At 44.0% G+C, this 22,716-nt stretch overlaps 1 protein-coding gene across 4 annotated transcripts in view; it reads left to right on the top strand.

The window, feature by feature from the left end:
• Positions 1 to 5,575, top strand: part of LOC134343346 (zinc finger and BTB domain-containing protein 7C) — a 278,534-nt gene extending 272,959 nt beyond the window's left edge. For all 4 annotated transcript variants that reach the window (XM_063042036.1, XM_063042035.1, XM_063042037.1 and 1 more), the window contains one exon: positions 3,597 to 5,575. In XM_063042036.1, the coding sequence (XP_062898106.1) occupies positions 3,597 to 4,233 (637 nt within the window). In that variant the 3' untranslated portion in view covers positions 4,234 to 5,575. The remainder of the gene's footprint in view (positions 1 to 3,596) is intronic.
• The last annotated feature ends 17,141 nt before the right edge of the window (positions 5,576 to 22,716 follow it).

Genomic DNA, 22,716 nt, shown 5'->3' with positions numbered 1-22,716 from the left:
CCTTGGAAGTTTTCATGTTTTATTGTTTTACAACATTGAACACAGTAGATTCAATTTGGATTTTTTGACACTGATCAACAGGAAAAGACTCTTACGTGTCAATGTAAAAACAGATCTCTGTAAAGTGATTTAAATTAATTACAAATATAAAACACAAAACAGCTGAGTGCAGAAGTATTCACCCCCCCCTTTAATATGACACACCAAATCATCACTTGTGCAGCCAATTGGTTTTAGAAGTCATATAATTAGTTAAATGGAGACCTGTGTGCAGTCAAGGTGTTTCAATTGATTGTAGTAAAAATACAGCTGTATCTGGAAGGCACTCCACCCCGCCAGCCTCTGCATCCAACACATAATTCTCCGAAACTTCCACCACCTCCAACAGGCTATCACCACCAAACACATCCTTCTGTCCCCCCACTTTTTGCTTTTCGCAGGGATTGCTCCCTACTCTCCTGTCTATTCATCCTTCCCCACTGATCTCCATCCTGGCATTTATCCTTGCTAACAGAGCAAGTGCTATGCCTCCTCTCTCACTACCATTCAGGGCCCCAAACAATCCTTCCAGGTGGGGCGAAACTTCACCTGTGAGTCTGTTGGGATCATATACTGTGTCCAGTCTTCCTGGTGTGGCCTCCTGTATATCGGTGAGACCCGACATAGATTGGGAGACCACTTCTCTGAGCACCAATGCTCCGTCCGCCAGAGGAAGCAGGATCTCCCAATTGCCTCCCATGTTAATTCCACTTCTTGTTCCCATTCTGATATGTCTATCTCCAACTCAGGTTGGAGGAACAACACCTTGTATTCCATTTGGGTAGCCTCCAACCTGATGGCATGAACATCAATATCTCAAACTTCCAGTAATGACCCCCCCACCCTTCGCCATTCCCCATCCCTTTTTCCCTCTCTCACTTATCCCCTTGCCCGCCCATCACCTCTCTCTGGTGTTCCTCCCCCCTTTTCTTTCTTCCATGCACTTCTGTTCTCTCCTATCGCACTCCCCCCTCTCCAGCCCTGTATCTCTTTCAGCATATCAACTTCCCAGCTCTTTACTTCACCCCTCCCCCTCTCGGCTTCACCCATCACCTTGTGTTTCTCCCTCCCCTCCCCTCACTTTTTAAATCTACTCCTTATCTTTTTTTCTCCAGTCCTGCTGAAAGGTCTCAGCCCAAAACTTCGACTCTACTCTTTTCAATAGACGCTGCCTGGCCTGCTGAGTTCCTCTAGTATTTTGTGTGTTGCTAATCCTTAATCTTTATTTTTGCATGTTAGTATAGCACGAAGGAACTTTTGTGTTCAAAGGAGTCCTGTGCTAGTCAACATTCAAGATACGATTGTTTAATACAATTTCCAGTACACAAGTGTAAAGGAGAATAAGATAATTGTTACTCTGGATCCGATAGAGCACAAAAAAACACAATAAGATAAAGAACATAATAATTTAAAAAGCACAATAAATATAAATAAATAAGGTAGTTGCATCAGTAAATATATGTGTCAGCTGAGCAAATCTCTTGAGTGATTCAAGTTGCTGTTCGGATCCTTACTGTGTTACTCGAAGAAGAGCACTGAGTTTTTTTAGCATTTTGCCTTCTTTCTTCTTTTGCTGAATTGCTTTATTCAACTCACATGCAGCATTTGGGATTGCTAGCCCTGGATCACGTTCCCATGAAAGTAAAAGGTAGGCTACATATCTGGGTGAAATTGGCCCATGGAAAGCAGTGCAGAGTGATGGTATACTGACGTGTCCAAAGACAAAGGTCTTACAGCACATCTTGGCAGAGGGAGTCTTCATGGGCACCAGACTCCACATCACCTTCAAAAGGTGATGCCTCAAAAAGCTGGAAAATCATTTATAACCCCGATCACCCTGGACATACCCTCTTCTCGTTGCTGCCATCAAGGAGGGGGTAGAGGAGCCTGAACACACGTTAAGTCTTTCAGGAACAGGTTCTTCCCCTCCACCATCAGATCTCTGAATGGTCCATGAACCTATGAACACTACCTCAGTTATTACTCAGTTATAATATTCTCAAGCTTACTTTAAAATGCCTTCATGGCCTCCTCCTTTCTGACCGCTGTAATTTCTTCCAGCAATGCAACCTGCTGAGACATTTGCCTCCGTCCAGCTGTATGAACATCCTAGACCGAGTTGTCCTACCAATGGTAGCTATGCCATGAACTGTGAGAGATGGGAGATGTAGATTCAACTCCACCCTGAATTTCCTCATTTTGTTGCTCTTTATAGCCTGGCTTGTTACAGCCAACACACCTCTGGCACCAAGATATACAGTAGATACAGAAGGGTGCCAGAAAAAGGCCAGCAATATCATGAAGGATTACATGCTCTTGGACAGTTTGTCAAAAGCTAACCACACATGTATGAAAGAGCATAAGATATGACATAACACATTAATAACACATGTTCAGGGAGGCTCTCCAGCAGGCAGTGAAAACTGCCCAGTGCCTCACCAGCACTAGCCTACCCACCATCAAGAACATACTGTGCATACAGAAAGGTGCCAGAAAAGGGCCGGTAACATCATGAAGGATTCCACCCACCCTGTTTGACCCACTCCCATCAGGGAGGAGGCTATGTAGCATCCACACCAGGACCAACGGACTCAAAAACAAGCAGTAAGTCTTTCCCCAAGCAGTAAGGCTGATCAACACCTCCACCCACTATCTCACCCCTCCACACCCCCCAACCACCACTACTTTATCATTTCCTGTCAGAGTCACCTTGTGTACAGACACTCCTGTGCCTAGTGTCACTTTATGGACATACAATCAATCTGTGTGTATCAGCTATCTTATTGTATTGATTTTTTTTTATTATTGTGTTCTTTATCTTTTTGTGTTTTTTGTGCTGCACTGGATCTGGAGTAACAATTAATTCTCTTTACATTTGTACACTGGAAATGACATTAAACAGTACTGAATCTTGAATTTCGTAGACTTAATCTCTGATCATTGAGCTACGTCTCTTCTGCCAATGTTAAACGCTCTTATGAATTGCCTTGAAATATTGTACTGCATCAAGGGTACATATGAAAAATTAAAGTGTATTCATAAACCTGGTGTCAATTGTAACAGAGAGGAGGCAGGAGAATGAGGCTGGGAAGGATAATAAATAGATAGAGCAGACTTGATGGATTGAATTGCCTAATTCTGCTCCTATGTCTTATGGTCTAAATATTTGGCTGCAAAGATTATTGAAACAGGAATATGAATTGGTTTATAATTGTCTAATGTAATGAGATACAGTGAAAAGCTTGTCTTGCATACTGTAGGTGCAACTCAGCTCAGATCATCTCACAGCGCATTGGAGCAGAATGCAGGATCCAGTGTAACAGCTATAGAGAAAGTGCAGTGCAGGTAGACAATAAGGTGCAAGATCATGACTGATCATAAACACAAGAGATTCGGCAGATGTTGGAAATCCAGAACAATACACACAAAACGCTGCAGGAACTCAGCAGGACAGGCAGCATCTATGGAGAGGAATCAAGTGTCTTGAACGTTGAACATATTGTCAAATTTGTGCTACTGTTTCCTCTGTGATCTTATGTAACTTCTTTTGCTTACAGACAAGACAAGTTGAAGATTCACATGCGGAAGCATACAGGGGAGAGACCCTACACGTGTATTCACTGCAGTTCCAGATTCGTGCATAATTATGACCTAAAGAACCACATGCGGATACACACAGGAGTCCGTCCTTACCAATGTGTCCACTGCTTCAAGAGTTTCACCCGCTCTGACCACCTGCACAGACACATCAAGAGGCTGAGCTGTCGCCTGCCGCGGCCACGCCGGGGCCGTAAACCTGCGGCCTGGCGCTCCAGCAGCCTCCTGTACCCACAGGGAGGCCCATCTCAAGGCACAACCTCCAACGAAAGTGGCAGCAACATACTGCTGAAAGAAAAAGACAGAGTTCCAAAGGCAAGCACAAGGGAACTGGACAATACTGAGAAGCACTTTAGTGGAGATTCTCAAAATTCCCAGATCTTTGTCGGCAAAACAGCAACAATAGAAAGTGAAAGCCTCATGTCAAACATGTTAAATGGGAACCATATTGTAGGGGAAAGGGACAGAAACCTATTCACCTTTAGCCTGACTCACAGTAATACGTTCCCTCACCTGTCCCGACAAATTTACTCAACGAGTGACCCATGGGGTGTGCAGTTTAACCCTGCTGCCTCTATTCAGGAGGCTAGTAAGTAAAGAATCAGATGATCAGATTTAGAATTATTGAAATTAACAGAGAACTGACATTTCACACTTTGACTTGTAAATTAATATGAAACAAAAATAGACAATACATTTAAAATTTATATGTGTAAGATGTCTTTAAAGAATGATTTTACAGACCATTGAATGATCTTCAAGTTGATCTATTATATAATTGTATTTAAACAAAGAGATCCAAAGAAATTGAATACTGGAGCTACATGAACGTGAAACTGCTTTCTCTCTGCTGATGTTTTGTGGGAGCAGTGTTGTCATTATTTTTGTAATGTTGTGTACTTTTTGTGACCCCTCTTTCTCATCCAAAACTCCAACGAGTTTACCGAGGCATTAAAAAGAAACGTTAATATTAGTTCATCCATTGGTGCAGAATACAGTGGATTCCTGTTCATTGGGACACACTGAGATGAGTATATTTTGGCCCAATTAAGCAGCCACCCCTATCAGCTGAAATTTTATGGAAATCATTAAAAAGGTATAAAAAAGATAAACCACCATTAAACTGAGTAATGAGTTATGTATTTAAATAGAATACAGAACAAATTAGAACATTACCAGTACTACTATAGTACCACAAAACTATGTATTAGTTCCCAATAGTTATCGATGGAGGAATTCATCTTCTGTACACTGCCATGTTCTTTTGATTGACTGTAAATGAACAAAATCAGCGAAGACACCTAGTGCAGATAATAGACTGCCTTTATAGAATGCTATCGATGATTGCATCCCTCAAATCCTCATTTTCATTGAAACATTCAAGATGATTGTCGATACCTTCAAATTCTTCATAGTTCCTAACTTGTTGAAATAATGAAATCATTTCATTTTCCCTCCGGCCATATTTGGTATCTCTGAGCCTCAGTGCTTGAACTCGATTAAGCAAAACAGTTCTGAATTGTCTTACTGCTTATTTCTTGCCAACTAGCAGTGACAAAAATGACTGTTTCTTGAACACAAACATACACAACTGACACTATTAAAAAACTTTTTTCTAAGCACAGTATAGCATCTAACAGCCACACAAGTACATGCAACTGATAATAGTTAGAAACTGTTTGGCAACAGCCTCCTGTCTCAATTCAGCGGCATACTGTCCCAAATAAACAAAAGGAATTCTAGCAATTTTCTTAAATAGTTTTTGTTCTTTAAGAGTTGTCCCAAAGAAGTCGCTGTCCCAATTAACTGATGGACCACTTAACTGGAATCCACTGTATCAAAGGTTTCTCAGCTGTGTATCATTGCTAAAGTTGCTGCATCTGTATTTAGTTTTATTTATTTCACTGTTGCTTTCAGTTAATTAAAAATTAGATTATTTCTGATTACTATAAAATTATTAAAAGTTCATCATTCTCTGTAGATTACATTATATAATTATATGTAGGATACATCGTGTGAAGACAGTCACTATATTCCAAAGAAGGAGAAATAGCACCTGGATCTGTAATGTCTTCAGTTAGAGGTTTTCTCGGAGTCAAAATTGCAGAGTACATGAGGAGGTCCTCTGTCAGTCAGGGATGTTGCACGCCAGCTGTCTATGTTCAGTGCTCAAGCCAGGGTGGTGGTATATGGAGAACAAGCTGTTGCCCATGGTGCCCCTCTCCACACAGCTAATAAATCCACAGGAATGGCAGGGACCTACAGCTTTGCAGGAGTTGCCTGTCAGCATTGAACTCAACGTAGGACTGCTTTAGGGTTCTCCACCTCCAGATTTTTCTTCAGAGTTTATTCCTGAAGCCTTCCCCATGAGTGTATATAGCCACAAGCCTTCAGAGATTTCAGATCAGAGGTGAGCTGCCAACCACAGCTGATGAGACCCATTCAGACTACATAAGCAATGTGAAAGCAATGGGAGACATCATGTAGCAGCTGTAAGGTAGGTCATCTTCAATCTCTATCAATCTTACCATGATAGATTAAAGAGAAGGATTGGCTTTATTTGTCAGATGCACATTGAAACATACAGTGAAATGCAACATTTGCATCAAATCAAATCAGTGAGGATTGTGCCGGGCAGCCCACAAATTTCACCACGCTTCCATCGCCAACATAACATGCCCATAACTCACTAACTCCAGCTGAATGTCTTTGTACCGTGGGAGGAAACTGGAGCACCCGGAGAAACTTAGAGTCGCAGGGAGAATGTACAAACTCCTTAGGGATGGCAGTAGCAGTTGAACCCCATTCTTAAAGCTGGGATTGTCCAAGTATCCAGCAATGACAGGAGACCTGTATGGTGGAGATTTTAATGTGGAAAAGCCTTTCTACTCTCTCAGTCTCTGAAGCCCAGGTCCAGTGGTCATCACATACTGTGGTCATCCTTGGTTGCAGTATTTAATCCTGACTTCTGCTGTGCCTTGTCATGCCTTCACTCTCCACGGAGTGTTGCAGAACCACCTTCCTGGCCACTGGATCTCTTGGCAGATCTCATCCATCCCGTCCACTGGAACTGACTTCCCACATGCAAGGGCAGCCGTGGTCCCCATCTCACCTGGTTTAGCCACCAGTCGAAGCAGCATACCAGGAGTGTGGCCACCGTTACGTGTAAACAGTTACCTGGAAGAGCCACAGGTGAAAACTGAGTGTCCGGTGGGGACCCAAGATGAGTGAGCTGCCCTGGAATGGACATGACAAGCCCCTTCATCAGAGGTACACCGCTCCCTGGACACTCCATACACCCCACAGTGCTGTAATGGTGTTACGCTAACCGTCATGCTACTGTACTGCGCTACACGGTCAGTGTAGTAGTCATGCCCTTGGTGGCGTAAGTAGCTATAGACCACTACGTTAGCCCTTGGCTGTAGACCAGTAAATCGTACATATGAATCATCAGTTACAATTGGTAAAAAGCACAATCTTATAAAGTCACTGTCCTCTACCATATGTCAGGAGGTACCACAAAACAATTTCAGGCCAGAGCACAACTTCATTCGTCTACTTATACAGAAAAGAATGAGCATACAGGGCTACTAAGTCCAGCTTAGATTCCACATTGGTCGCAGTATTACTGATTTGATAGTTGCATTACATAAGAGCAAAAGGATTGCAAAGGACCAAACTGGTCCTCTGAAAGGTCAGAATGGTAATCCATGTGTGAAGCCAAAACAGATGGGGGAGATCTTAAATAATTTTCTGCATCTGTATTTACTCAGGAGATGGTGAGGCAAAGTGGCATCAATCCCATGGACCCCGTACAAATGACAGAGGAGGAGATGTTTGCTGTCCTGAGACAAATCAGGGTGGATAAATCCCCAGGGCCTGAGAGGGTGTGCCCTCAGACCCTACGGGAGGCAAGTGGAGAAATTGCCAGGGCCCGTGCAGAGATACTTAATTCATCCTTAACGACAGGTGAGATACCAGAGGACTGGAGGTTAGCCAATATTGTTCCACTGTTCGAGAAAGGCTGTAAAATACATCAGGAAATTATAGGTCACTGAACCCGACATCAGTAGTGGGAAAGTTGTTGTAAGGTATTCTGAAGGGCTAGATATACAAGAATTTGGACAGACATGGACTGATTAAGGAGTTCCTCCAGCATATTGTAAGTGTTGCTTTGATCCCAGCATCTGCAGATTATTTTGTGTTTATGGACTGGTTAAGGATGGTCAGGATGGCTTTGTGCGTGGTATGTCATGCCTACCTAATCTTAGAGAGTTTTTTGAGGTAATTGCCAGGAAAGTTGATGCAAGTAAAGCAGTGGATGTTGCCTATGTGGACTTTAGCAAGGTATTTATCAAGGTCCTACATGGGACGTTGGTCGAGAAGGTTCAGTTACTCGGCATTCAGGATGAGGTAGTAAATTGGATTAGATATTGGCTTTGTGGGGGAAGTCAGAGAGTGGTAGTAGATGTTTGCCTGTCTGACTGGAGGTCTGTGACTAGTGGTGTGCCACAGGGATTGGTGCTGGGTCTGTTGTTGTTTGTCGTCTAACACTATTACAGCACTGTGGGGTGTATGGAGTGTCCAGGGAGGGGTGTACCTCTGATGAAGGGGCTTGTCATGTCCATTCCAGGGCAGCTCACTCATCTTGGGTCCCCACCGGATACTCAGTTTTCACCCGTGGCTCTTCCAGGTAACTGTTTACATGTAACGGTGGAATCTGCTGGAGTCATTTACAGTATCCAGTGTGGCCTCCTAATATCCTGTTAGCATCTTTTGTTTCTTTCTCTACCACTGGCTCGCATTTGTGTTGTGGAGATCAAATTGCTTGCTGTTTCCTTAATCAGAGGCTCCTCTCAATATGGGTATCTTTGCTGTGACCAGACTGACCACCATTCTCTTACTTCTCCCTGCTCGCTTCATCTGTCATTGTGGATTGTTAACTTCCGCCGACCATCACAATCCATGGAAATAAAGAATAGCATCCTCACAGAAATGGAACATTGGACGAGTATTGGAACAGGGAACATATTCCACTACAGAGATGCTGCCTGACTTGCACGGGTTGCACCCTAACAGACGGGGGACCAGCGTTCTGGCAGGCAGGTTTGCACTGCTACACGGGTGTGTTTAAACTAAGTAGTGTGGGGGGGGGGGGAGGATGAACTGGAAATATAAGAATGGAGTTAAAGGGGAAAGAGATAATAAGGAAAGTTAAGAAAAACAACAGAATTAACGGGGCAGAAAGCTCAGGAAGGGATAGGAGAGTATGGGCAAGTGCAATAGGAATCGATGTGAAAGGTGAGGGGAGTAAAAGTATTACTTTAAAAGGATTAAAAGTATTATATATTAATGCACAGAGTATAAGAAATAAAGTGGATGAGCTTGAGGCTCAGTTGGAAATTGGCAAGTATGATGTTGTGGGAATAACAGAGACATGGCTGCAAGAGGACCAGGGCTGGGAATGAATATTCAGTGATATACATCCTATAGAAAGGACAGACAGGTGGGCAGAGGGGGTGGGGTGGTTCTGTTGGTGAGGAATGAAATTCAGTCACTTGTGAGGGGGGGACATAGAATCAGGAGATGTAGAGTCAGTATGGATAGAACTGAGAAACTGTAAGGGCAAAAAAGACCTTGATGGGAGTTATCTACAGGCCCCCAAACAGTAGCCTGGATATAGGGTGCAAGTTAAATCAAGAGTCAAAATTGGCATGTTGCAAAGGTAATTCTACGGTTGTTATGGGGGATTTTAACATGCAGGTGGACTGGAAAAATCAGGTTGGTACTGGACCCCAAGCAAGGGAGTTTGTGGAATGCCTCAGAGATGGATTCTTAGAGCAGCTTGTATTAGAGCCTACCAGGGAGAAGGCAATTCTGGATTTAGTGTTGTGTAATGAGCCAGATTAGATAAGGGAACTCGAGGTAAAGGAGCCATTAGGAGGTGGTGACCATAATATGATAAGTTTTAATCTACAATTTGAGAGGGAGAAGGGAAGATCGGAAGTGTCAGTATTACAGTTGAACAAAGGGGACTATGGACACATGAGGGAGGAGCTGGCCAAAGTTCACTGGAAAGATACCCTAGCAGGGATGACAGTGGAACAACAATGGCAGGTATTTCTGGGAATAATGCAGAGGGTGCAGAACCAGTTCATTCCAAAGACGAAGAAAGGTTCAAAAGGGAGTAAGGGGCAACCGTGGATGACAAGGGAAGTCAAGGACAGTATAAAAATAAAAGAGAGGAAGTATGACATAGCAAGGATGAGCGGGAAGCCAAAGGATTGGGAGACTTTTAATAAGCAACAGAAGATAACTAAAAAGGCAATACGGTGGGGGGGAGGGAGGAAGATGAGGTACGAAGATAAGCTAGCCAACAATATAAAGAAGGATAGTAAAAGCTTCTTTAGGTATGTGAAGAGGAAAAAAATTAGTTAAGACCAAAGTTGGGCCCTTGAAGACAGAAATGGGTGAATTTATCATGGGGAGCAAGGAAATGGCAGATGAGCTGAACAGGTACTTTGGATCTGTCTTCACTAGGGAAGACACAAACAATCTCCCAGATGTAATAGTGGCCAGAGGTCCTAGGGTAACAGAGGAACTTAAGGAAATTCGCATCAGACACAAAATGGTGTTGGGTAAACTGATGAGACTGAAGGCTGATAAATCCCCAGGGCCTGATGGTTTGCATCCCAGGGTACTTAAGAAGGTGGCTCAAAAATCATGGACGCACTGGTAATCATTTTCCAATGTTCTATAGATTCAGGATCAGTTCCTGCGGATTGGAGGGTAGCTAATGTTACCCCACTTTTTAAGAAAGGAGACAGAGAGAAAACAGGCAATTATAGACCAGTTAGTCTGACATCAGTGGTGGGGAAGATGTTGGAATCAATTATAAAAGATGAATTAGCAGCATATTTGGATAGCAGTAGAAGGATAGGTCCGAGTCAGCATGGATTTATGAAGAGGAAATCATGCTTGACTAATCTTCTGGAACTTTTTGAGGATGTAACTATGAAAATGGACATGGGAAAGCCAGTGGATGTAGTGTACCTGGACTTTCAGAAAGCCTTTGATAAGGTCCCACATAGGAGGTTAGTGGGCAAAATGAGAGCAAATGGTATTGGGGGTAGGGTACTGACATGGATAGAAAATTAGTTGGCAGACAGGAAACAAAGAGTAGGGATTAACGGGTCCTTTTCAGAATGGCAGGCAGTGACTAGTGGGGTACTGCAAGGCTCGGTGCTGGGACCGCAGCTATTTACAATATACATTAATGATTTAGATGAAGGGATTAAAAGTAACATTAGCAAATTTGCAGATGACACAAAGCTGGGTGACAGTGTGAAATGTGAGGAGGATGTTATGAGAATGCAGGGTGTGGATAAATGTGAGGTTATCCACTTTGGTGGCAAGAACAGGAAGGTGGATTACTATCTGAATAGTGTCAAGTTGGGAAAAGGGGAAGTGCAACGAGATCTAGGTAACACACATCAAAGTTGCTGGTGAACGCAGCAGGCCAAGCAGCATCTATAGGAAGAGGCGCAGTCGACGTTTCAGGCCGAGACCCTTCGTCAGGAGATCTAGGTATCCTTGTTCATCAGTCACTGAAAGCAAGCATGCAGGTACAGCAGGCAGTGAAGAAAGCTAATGGCATGTTAGCCTTCATAACAAGGGGAATTGAGTATAGGAGCAAAGAGGTCCTTCTGCAGTTGTACAGGGCCCTGGTGAGACCACACCTGGAATATTGTGTACAGTTTTGGTCTCCAAATTTGAGGAAGGACATTCTAGCTATTGAGGGAGTGCAGCGTAGGTTCATGAGGTTAATTCCCGGGATGGTGGAACTGTCATATCTTGAAAGATTGGAGTGACTGGGCTTGTATACACTGGAATTTAGAAGGATGAGAGGGGATCTGATTGAAACATATAAGATTATTAAGGGATTGGACGCGCTAGAGGCAGGAAACATGTTCCCGATGTTGGGGGAGTCCAGAACCAGAGGCCACAGTTTAAGAATAAGGGGTAGACAATTTAGAACGGAGTTGAGGAAAAACTTTTTCACACAGAGGGTTGTGGTTCTGTGGAATGCTCTGCCCCAGAAGGCAGTGGAGGCCAATTCTCTGGATTCTTTCAAGAAAGATTTAGATAGAGCTCCTAAGATGGCAGTGTCAAGGGATATGGGGAGAAGGCAGGAACTGGATACTGATTGTGGATGATCAGCCATGATCACAGTGAATGGCGGTGCTGGCTCGAAGGGCTGAATGGCCTACTCCTGCACCTATTGTCTATTGTCTATAGCACGGAGGAGGCCCCTCTGACCCTTTGAGGTACATCGCCCTCAACAGCACCTGACATGCCCGATTGACCCTAAGCTAATCATCGGACAATTTACAATGACCAGTTAACCTAGCCGGAATGTTTTTGGACTGTGGGAGGAAGCTTACGCATTCCATGGGGAGGGTGTACAAATTCATTACTGGTGATGACTCTGGTACCCAGGAACTTGAAACTGCTCACCCTTTCCACTTCAGATCCCCAGATGAGGACTGGTGTATGTTCACTCGACCTCCCCGTCCTGAAATGCACAATCAATTCCTTATGCTGATGAATGTTATTGCTATTTCACCCAGTTTCCTGTTTTCATTTTTCTGCTGATGCTCTGAAGTTGTTGTAAAATTCTACTTGTAGACCATTTATAGGACGTATACAAATTAGCGAAATTTAACTTCCAGTCATCATCTTCACATTTAATTCATTCTATGCTCCTTCTTTAAACTCATTCAGCTGTTTCCACATAGTGATAATATTTTGTGTCATTGACAAACATTTGACAGCGTTTTTTAAATCGTTGACCTACGTGCTGAATAGTTGGAGCCACACACTGATGCCTGCACTAGTGACCCCACCAGTCAGTGTCTGACTCACTCAAAAAGCCCAGCTCATTCCTGTTGTTTCTATAAGACCAGAAGATATAGCAGAATTAGGCCATTCAGCCCATCAAGTCAATTCCATCATTCCATCATGGCTGATTTATTATCCCTCTTAATCCCGTTCTCCTGCCTTCCCCCCGTAACCTGTGATACCCTGACTAATCAGGGTCTTTCCGGCAGCCCGATCAGCAGGGGGACCAGAACACAGCAAGGAAATTTCTCGCAGGCCGGCAGCATTCATTTAAGAGGAGAGCTTTGCTGCTGTTCGGTGTCGGTCCAGCAGCCCAAGCAATGGCGGGAGCAGCACAGAGAGGAATAAACAAAACTACAAAAGGGACAAGCAGAGCGGCCATTGTTGGGAGTGGCCCAGTGGCTTCAGCTCAGAAGGGGTGTTGGCTCTGGGTAAGTTTCTGTTACGTTCCCCTTTTTCCTTATTGCATCAGGGTACCTGGTCTAGTAAATGGCCGTTGTGTGCTCTTCATGCCGGACGTTGGAGTCCTGGAAGACCCAGAGTCTCCCAGGGAACTACATCTGCGTGAAGTGCATCCAGCTGCAGCTCCTGAAGACAATGTTAGGGATCTGGAGCAGTAGCTGGATGGCCTTCAGCTCGCACAGGAGAGTGAGGAGATCATCAATCGGAATTACAGGGAAATAGTCACCCCGAGTTGCAGGATGCAGGAGGCTGGGTGAATGCCAGAAGGAGGAATGGGAAGGTAAATAAGCATTTAGTGCATAGCACCCCTGTGGCCATTCCCCTCAATAATAAGTATACTGTTGTGGGGGATGACCTCCCAGGGGAATGCCACTTAGACCAGGTTACTGGCACTGAGCATGGGTCCGTGGTGCAGAAGGGAAAAGGGGAAAAGAGGGGAGAGATAGTGATAGGCACTCAATAGTCAGAGGAACAGACAGGAGATTCTGTGGGCACACAAATGGTATGTTGCCTCCCAGGTGCCAGGGTCAAGGATGTCTCGGATCACATCCACAGCATTTTGGAGGGGGAGGGAGAGTAGACAGATGTCTTGATACATATCAGCACCAATGACATAGGAAGGAAAAGCAATGAGGTCCTGAAGAGAGAATTTAGAGAGCTAGGTAGAAAGCTGAGAAGCAGGACCTCCCAGGTAGCAATTTCTGGATTGCTGTCTGTGCCATGCCCCAGTGAAGGCAGAAACAGGATGATTTGGCAGAAAAGAATGCATGGCTGAGTAGCTGCTGCAGGGGACAGGATTTCAGGTTCTTGGATCATTAGGATCTCTTCTCGGGGAGATATGACCTGCACAAAAGTGATGGGTTGTACCTGAACCCGAGGGGGACCAATATTCTCATGGCCAGGTTTTGTTAGAGATGTTGGGGAGGATTTCAACTAATTTGATGGGGGGGGGTGGGAACTGGAGTGAAGGGACTCAGGATAGAATGGATGGTAAAAAAGCAAAGATAGCATACAGTCAGACTGTCAGGAAGGGCAGGCTGATGATAGGACAAAATTGCAGCCAGCAGAGTGAGTATCAGTGCACTAGGGATGCAGAATCAAAAGGGTAGCAAATTCAGTACTCAAAGTGTTATATCTCAATGCACGGAGTATAAGAACTAAGGTGGATGATCTTGTTGCACTATTACAGATTGTCAGGTATGATGTTGTGGCCATTACTGAATTGTGGTTGAAGGATGGTTGTAGTTGGGAGCTGAATGTCCAAGGTTACAGTTACAAAATACACATGGACTAAGCTGTTAACTGTCCTGTGCTATCACATCAGACTGTGTTAGGCATTATATCAGAGGGATAGGCAGGTAGGCAAAGGGGTTGGCGTGGCTTTGCTGGTAAGGAATGGCATCAAATCATTAGAAAGATGTGATATAGGATCAGAAGATGTTGAATCCTTGTGGGTTGTATAAAGAAACTGCAATGGTAAAAGGACCCTGATGGCAGTTATATACAATCCTCCCAACAGTGGACCACAGATTACAACAGGAAATAGAAAAGGCATATCAAAAGGGCAATGTTATGATAGTCATGGGAGATTTCAACATGCAGGTTGATTGGGAAAATCAGGTTGGTAATGGATCTCAAGAGAGTGAATTTGTTGAATGCTATGAGATGGCTTTTTAGAGCAGTTTGTCGTTGAGCCTGCTGGGGTCAGCTATACTGGATTGGGTATTATGTAATGAACTACGGGTTATTAGGGAGTTTAAGGTAAAGGAACCCTTAGGAGACGGTGATCACAAAATGATTGAGTTCAACTTAAAATTTGACAGGGAGAAAGTAAAGTCTGATGTAGCAGTATTTCAGTGGAGTAAAGGAAATTACAGTGGCATGAGAGAGGAGTTGGCCGAAATAAATTGGAAGGAGATGCTGGCAGGGATGTCAGCAGAGCAGCAATGGCCTGAGTTTCTGGGAGAAATGAGGAAGGTGCAGGATAGATGTCTTCCAAAAACAAAGAAATACTTAAATAGCAAAATAGCACAGCAGTGCCTAACAAGAGAAGTCAAAGCTAATGTAAAAGCAAAAGAGAGGGCATATAACAAAGCAAAAGATTAGCAGGGAAATAAAAGATTGGGAAGCTTTTAAAAACATACAGAAAGCAACTAAAAGGTTCATTACGAGGGAAAAGATGAAAGCAAGCTAGCTAACAATATCAAGGTGGATAGAAAAACCTTTTTCAAGTATGTAGAAAATAAAGGAGAGATGTGAGAGGATATAGGACCACAAGAAAATGAGGTCAGAGAAATAATGTCGAGGGCAGGTGAAGTAAATAAGTATTTTGCATCAGTCTTAGCTAGTGGTGTACCAAGTGTTGAGGGTGTGAGGAAAGAGAAGTGGGTGCAGTTACTATTACAAGGAAGAAGGTGCCCAAAAAGCTGAAAGACCTAAAGGTGCATAGGTCACCCAGACCAGATGATCTGTACCCTAGGGTTCTGGAGAAGGTAGCAGTGGAGATTGTGGAGGCATTAGTAATGATCTTTCAAGAATCATTGGACTCTAGCATGGTTCTGGAGGACTGGAAAATTGCACATGGGTCACTCCACTCTTTAAGAAAGGAGAGAGACAACAGAAAGAAAATTATAGGCCAGTTAGTCTGACCTCAGTAGTTGGGAAGATGTTGGAGTCAATTGTTAAGGATCGTTTATGGAATACTTGGTGATGCGTAACAAGAGAGGACAACGTCAGCTTGGTTTCCTTAAGGGAAAATCTTGTCTGACGAACCTGGTGGAAATATTTGAGGAGATTACAAGTACACTTTGAGTATTGTGAACAGTTTTTGGGCTCCTTATCTAAGAAAATGTGTGCTGGCACAGGAGAGGGTTCAGAGGAGGTTCACAAGCATTGCTTCCTCAGCACTACCTACCCCTCCTCCTATCTTCGTATCATCTGCAAACTTTGCCACAAAGCCATCAATTCCATTATCTAAATAATTGACAAACATTGTGAAAAGTAGCGGTCCCAATACTGACCCCAGAGGAACACCACCAGTTATTGGCAGCCAACAAGAAAAGTCCCCTTTTATTCCCACTCGCTGCCTCCTGCCTGTCAGTCATTTCTCTATCCATGCCAATATCTTTCCTGTAATGCAATAGGATTTTATCTTGTTAACCAGCCTCATATATGACACCTTATCAAATGCCTTCTGAAAATCCAAGTAAATGCCATCCACTGCCTATCTTTTGTCCACTCTACTTGTTAGTTCCTGGAAGAACTCTAACAGATTTCCCTTCACAGAAACCGTGCTGACTTTGACTTCTTTTATCATTAGTCTCCAAGTACCCCTAAACCTCATCCTTAATAATAGACTCCAACACTTTCCCATCCACTGAGGTTCAGCTAACTGGTCTATAATTTCCTTTCTTTTGCCTTCCTCCCTTCTTAAAGAATGGAGTGACATTTGCAATCTTCCAGTCCTCTGCAACCATGCCAGAATCATGTGATTCTTGAAAGATCATAATCAATGCATCCATTATCTCTTCAGCAACCTCTCTCAGGACTCTGGGATGTAGTCCATCTGGTCCAGGTGATTTATCCACCTTAAGACCTTTGAGTTTGCCGGGCACTCTTTCCTTTGTTATAGTAATAGGGATCAGAATTGAAGTGGTTGGCCACCAGGAAATTCTGCTTTTGGTGGATGGACTGCGCTCAACAAAGTTGTTACCCCAATCTACGATGGATCTCAACAATGCAGAGGAGGCCACAACGGGGGTACCGGATACAAAAGACGAACCCAGTAGAATTGCAGGTGAAGTGTTGCCTCACCTGGAAGGACTGTTTGGGACCCTGAATGGAGGTGAGGGAGGAGGCGAATAGGCAGGTACAGCAATTCCACTCTTGCAGGATAAGTACCAGGAGGGAGATTAGTGGAGAAGGATGAATGAACAATGGTTCAATGGTTCATTTATTACTGAAGTGTACAACTCCGAAATTCTTCTCTAGGTAGCCCAAAACCATAAAAGAAAAGAGTAGAACAGCAGCATGATAATCAACTCTACCCCAACACCCGTCATCGCACACAAAAAATTGAGAACAATCGAGCAAAAAACAATAAAATGAGAAAAAAGTCTGTAGTCCAAGTCCATATCCAAAACGCAGAAAACCTGCATAGCAGAGTAATCCCACCAGCAATCAAAAGACAGTCTCTCCTCTCTGTAGCAGAATTAACAATTCATCAGGGTTACAACTGTCTACCCACTCAACACGCACGCATTCGTTACCACCGCTCAATTCTGGCAGCATCCATAACCACATACCGTTATCACTTTATCGGATCAAAAGGCAGTCTCCCCTCATCGTAGCAGAGCAATCCCACTGGCAATTAAAAGGCAGTCAGCCGGCGTTCACTTTCTGCACTCACCTCAATGCTTCAGTCTCCTTTGTGCTTTAATCGATGAACAATGGAAGCTTTAATAGATGAAATGGAGTCAAACATCAGCTCGTACCCTGTCCCGCAGCCTTCTCCCCATGAGGTTCACGTATGCTCCCCCGTCACCTGGAGTCCTCTCGGAGACTGCAGAGCACTGAAACACCCAAACAATCTCCAAACTGCAAATCACAGGCTCCAACAGTTCCAGACCCACATTCAAGATGAAAAACAAATGTAAAAGACATAATAGAAGTGAAATATACGGTTTCATGATCAATCCAGAAGATGTTGACTGACAGAGTGTTGTATGCAGGCACCAACTTGACTGGAAATCATGGAAAGAGTGATCCCTGTGGAAAGTGGAGAGAGAGGATAAGGAAAAGATGGTAGGATCCCTTTGGAAATGGCGGAAGTTGCAGAGGATGACGTGTTGGATGCAGAGGCTCATTGGGTGATAGGTAAGGACAAGAGTGACTATCACTGTTAAGGGGAGGTGGGATGATGGGATGAGCGCAGATGTTTGGGAAATGGAAAAGATGCGGATGAGGGCAGCATCATCCATTCTTTGATGAGGATGACATCACTGATGTTCTGGAAAGGAAAGCCTCATCCTGGGAACAGATGCAGTGGAGATGAAGGAACTGAGAAAAGGGAATGACACGTTTACAGGAGACAGGGTAGGAAGAGATATAGTCAAGATAGGCGAGGGAATCCGTAGCATTATCAACAATATCAGTACACAGTTTGTCTGCAGAGATGAAGACAGAGAGATCAAGAAAGGGAAGGGAGGTATCAGAGATGGACCAAGTGAATTTAAGGGCAGGGTGGAAGTTGGAGGGAAAGTTAATGAAATTGTTGAGCTCTGCATGGGTGCAGGAAGCAGCAGTAATGCAGTCATCAGTGTAGTGGAGGAAGAGTTGAGGGCATTAGCTGGGAAGGCTTGGAACGTTGACTATCAATTCATGGCCTCTGCTTCTGCCACAATGAGGCCACTCTCAGGGTGGGGGAGCAACATCTCATATTCTGTCTAAGTAGCCACCAATCTGATGGCATGAACATTGATTTCTCCAGTTTCCAGTAGCTTTCCCCTTCCCCCTTCCTTCTTCTTCATTTCCCCACTCTAGCCCACCTCTTACCTCTTTTACGGAAAAAAATGCAGTTGACAGTTCAGGCTGATGCCCTGCAGCAGGCCGAAGGGTCCTGATGAAGAGTTTCCATCCGAAACATCGACAACACTTTTTTTCCATAGATGCTGCCTAGCCTGCTGAGTTCCTCCAGCATCTGCAGATTTTCTCTCATTTGTGATTGGACTCTTACCTCTTCTCCTTCCTATCACCTCCCCTTGGTGCCCTTCCCTTTCTCCCATGCTCCACTCTCCTCTCCTATAAGATTCCTTCTTCTCCAGCCCTTTACCTTTTCCACTTATCATCTCCCAGCTTCTCACTTCATCGCCTTTTCCCACCCACCTGGCTCCACCTTCTTGTTTGTACTCTTTCCCCTCGTCCACCTCGTCCACCTCCTTATTCTTGCATCTTCCCCACTTCCATTCCGGTCCAGAAGAAGAGTCTCGGACTAAAACGGTGACTATTCATTTCCATTGATGCTGCCTGACCGACTGAGTGCCTCCGTTTTCAAGTTCAAGCTCAAGTTTAAGTGTCATTCACCGTACACCTGAATACAGCCAGGTGAAACAGTGTTCCTCCAGGGCAAAGGTACAAAACACGATACCGACAGTCACACACAGCACAAGGCACACATAGAATGTATGAGATAGCAGTAAACATACAGACACACAAAAAATATATAGGCTGTCCCCAAGTGACATGCCCTGTAAATTTTGTATTGTTGTTCTAAACTCCATGTCAGGCAAGACACCGGATAATTTAAACCTGATTCTGATGCTTTTCTCCACATTAATGATTGGAGTTTGACTTTTTCCAATGATTTATCTGAGTTTTTTGAAGACTGATTCTACAACAGGGGCAGAAGACGCTGGTGGGAGTTGTGTACAGGCCACCTAACAGTAGTAGTGAGGTGGGAGATGGTATTAAACAGGAAATTAGAAATGTGTGCAATAAAGGAACAGCAGTTATAATGGGTGACTTCAATCTACATGTAGACTGGGTGAACCAAATTGGTAAAGGTGCTGAGGAAGAGGATTTCTTGGAATGTATGCAGGATGGTTTTTTGAACCAACATGTCGAGGAACCAACTAGAGAGCAGGCTATTCTGGACTGGGTTTTGAGCAATGAGGAAGAGTTGATTAGCGATCTTGTCGTGAGAGGCCCCTTGGGTAAGAGTGACCATAATATGGTGGAATTCTTCATTAAGATGGAGAGTGACATAGTTAATTCAGAAACAAAGGTTCTGAACTTAAAGAGGGGTAACTTTGAAGGTATGAGATGTGAATTAGCTAAGATAGACTGGCAAATGACACTTAAAGGATTGATGGTGGATATGCAATGGCAAGCATTTAAAGGTCGCATGGATGAACTACAACAATTGTTCATCCCAGTTTGGCCAAAGAATAAATCAAGGAAGGTAGTGCACCCGTGGCTGACAAGAGAAATTAGGGATAGCATCAATTCCAAAGAAGAAGCATACAAATTAGCCAGAGAAAGTGGCTCACCTGAGGACTGGGAGAAATTCAGAGTTCAGCAGAGGAGGACAAAGGGCTTAATTAGGAAGGGGAAAAAAGATTATGAGAGAAAACTGGCAGGGAACATAAAAACGGACTGTAAAAGCTTTTATAGATATGTAAAAAGGAAAAGACTGATAAAGACAAATGTAGGTTCCCTGCAGACAGAAACAGGTGAATTGATTATGGGGAGCAAGGACATGGCAGACCAATTGAATAATTACTTTGGTTCTGAATTCACTAAGGAGGACATAAATAATCTTCCAGAAATAGTAAGGGACAGAGGGTCCGGTGAGATGGAGGAAATGAGCAAAATACATGTTAGTAGGGAAGTGGTGTTAGGTAAATTGAATGGATTGAAGGCAGATAAATCCCCAGGGCCAGATGGTCTGCATCCTAGAGTGCTTAAGGAAGTAGCCCAAGAAATAGTGGATGCATTAGTGATAATTTTTCAAAACTCGTTAGATTCTGGACTAGTTCCTGAGGATTGGAGGGTGGCTAATGTAACCCCACTTTTTAAAAAAGGAGGGAGAGAGAAACCGGGGAATTATAGACCGGTTAGCCTAACGTCGGTGGTGGGGAAACTGCTGGAGTCAGTTATCAAGGATGTGATAACAGCACATTTGGAAAGTGGTGAAATGATCGGACAAAGTCAGCATGGATTTGTGAAAGGAAAATCATGTCTGACGAATCTCATAGAATTTTTTGAGGATGTAACTAGTAGAGTGGATAAGGGAGAACCAGTGGATGTGGTATATTTGGATTTTCAAAAGGCTTTTGACAAGGTCCCACACAGGAGATTAGTGTGCAAACTTAAAGCACACGGTATTGGGGGTAAGATATTGGTGTGGGTGGAGAATTGGTTAGCAGACAGGAAGCAAAGAGTGGGAATAAACGGCACCTTTTCAGAATGGCAGGCGGTGACTAGTGGGGTACCGCAAGGCTCAGTGCTGGAACCCCAGTTGTTTACAATATATATTAATGACTTGGATGAGGGAATTAAATGCAGCATCTCCAAGTTTGCGGATGACACGAAGCTGGGTGGCAGTGTTAGCAGGGAGGAGGATGCTAAGAGGATGCAGGGTGACTTGGATAGGTTGGGTGAGTGGGCAAATTCATGGCAGATGCAATTTAATGTGGATAAATGTGAAGTTATCCACTTTGGTGGCAAAAATAGGAAAACAGATTATTATCTGAATGGTGGCCGATTAGGAAAAGGGGAGGTGCAACGAGACCTGGGTGTCATTATACACCAGTCATTGAAAGTGGGCATGCAGGTACAGCAGGCAGTGAAAAAGGCGAACGGTATGCTGGCATTTATAGCGAGAGGATTCGAGTACAGGAGCAGGGAGGTACTACTGCAGTTGTACAAGGCCTTGGTGAGACCACACCTGGAGTATTGTGTGCAGTTTTGGTCCCCTAATCTGAGGAAAGACATCTTTGCCATAGAGGGAGTACAAAGAAGGTTCACCAGATTGATTCCTGGGATGGCAGGACTTTCATATGAAGAAAGACTGGATGAACTGGGCTTGTACTCGTTGGAATTTAGAAGATTGAGGGGGGATCTGATTGAAACGTATAAGATCCTAAAGGGACTGGACAGGCTAGATGCAGGAAGATTGTTCCCGATGTTGGGGAAGTCCAGATCGAGGGGCCACAGTTTGAGGATAGAGGGGAAGCCTTTTAGGACCGAGATTAGGAAAAACTTCTTCACACAGAGAGTGGTGAATCTGTGGAATTCTCTGCCACAGGAAACTGTTGAGGCCAGTTCATTGGCTATATTTAAGAGGGAGTTAGATATGGCCCTTGTGGCTATGGGGGTCAGGGGGTATGGAGGGAAGGCTGGGGTGGGGTTCTGAGTTGGATGATCAGCCATGATCATAATAAATGGTGGTGCAGGCTCGAAGGGCCGAATGGCCTACTCCTGCACCTATTTTCTATGTTTCTATGTAACACCAATTGTAATAAAGTGAACAACTCATATCAAAGTCCATGAGGAGAGTTACTTATATTCTGTGCTGAGGGGCAGCTTGTCTTCTGCATTTTAGTGGGTGTGATTGTGCACTAGAATTTACTTAATTAACCATTGCTTCGTGGCCTAGTGTGGGAACACCAATGGCCTTGAACGGAAAAGCCTCCAAAAAGTAGTGGATATGGTCCAGTCCGTCACTGGTAAAGCCCTCCCCACCATTGGGCATATCCACATGGAGTGCTTTCACAGGAAAGCAGCCATCCATCATCAAGAACCCCCACCATCCAGGTCATGCTCTCTCCTCGCTGCTGTCTTCAGAGAGGTGATACAGGAACCCCAGGACCCACACCACCAGGTTCAGGAACAGTTATTACTCCTCAGCCATCTGGCTCTTGAACCAGAAGGGACAACTTCACTCACCTCCAACACTGCACTGATTCCACAAATCATGGACTCAATTTTAAAATGGACTCATGTCGTCAATACTTATTGCTTGTTTATTAATTATTAACAGTACTTTGTTCTCTTTTTTTGTACATGCACAGTTTTGTGTCTTTTACACATTAGTTGTTTGTCCGTCTTACTGCGTGTGGTCTTTCATTGAATCTATTGTGTTTCTTTGCATTTACTGCGATTGCTGACAAGAACATGAACCTCAGGGTTGTACAGTATATGGTGACATGTACATAT

The sequence above is a fragment of the Mobula hypostoma genome, chromosome 3 (assembly GCF_963921235.1).
Source record: "Mobula hypostoma chromosome 3, sMobHyp1.1, whole genome shotgun sequence".
NCBI classification, from domain to species: Eukaryota; Metazoa; Chordata; class Chondrichthyes; order Myliobatiformes; family Myliobatidae; genus Mobula; species Mobula hypostoma.
This window is presented reverse-complemented; position numbering and strand designations above follow the sequence as displayed.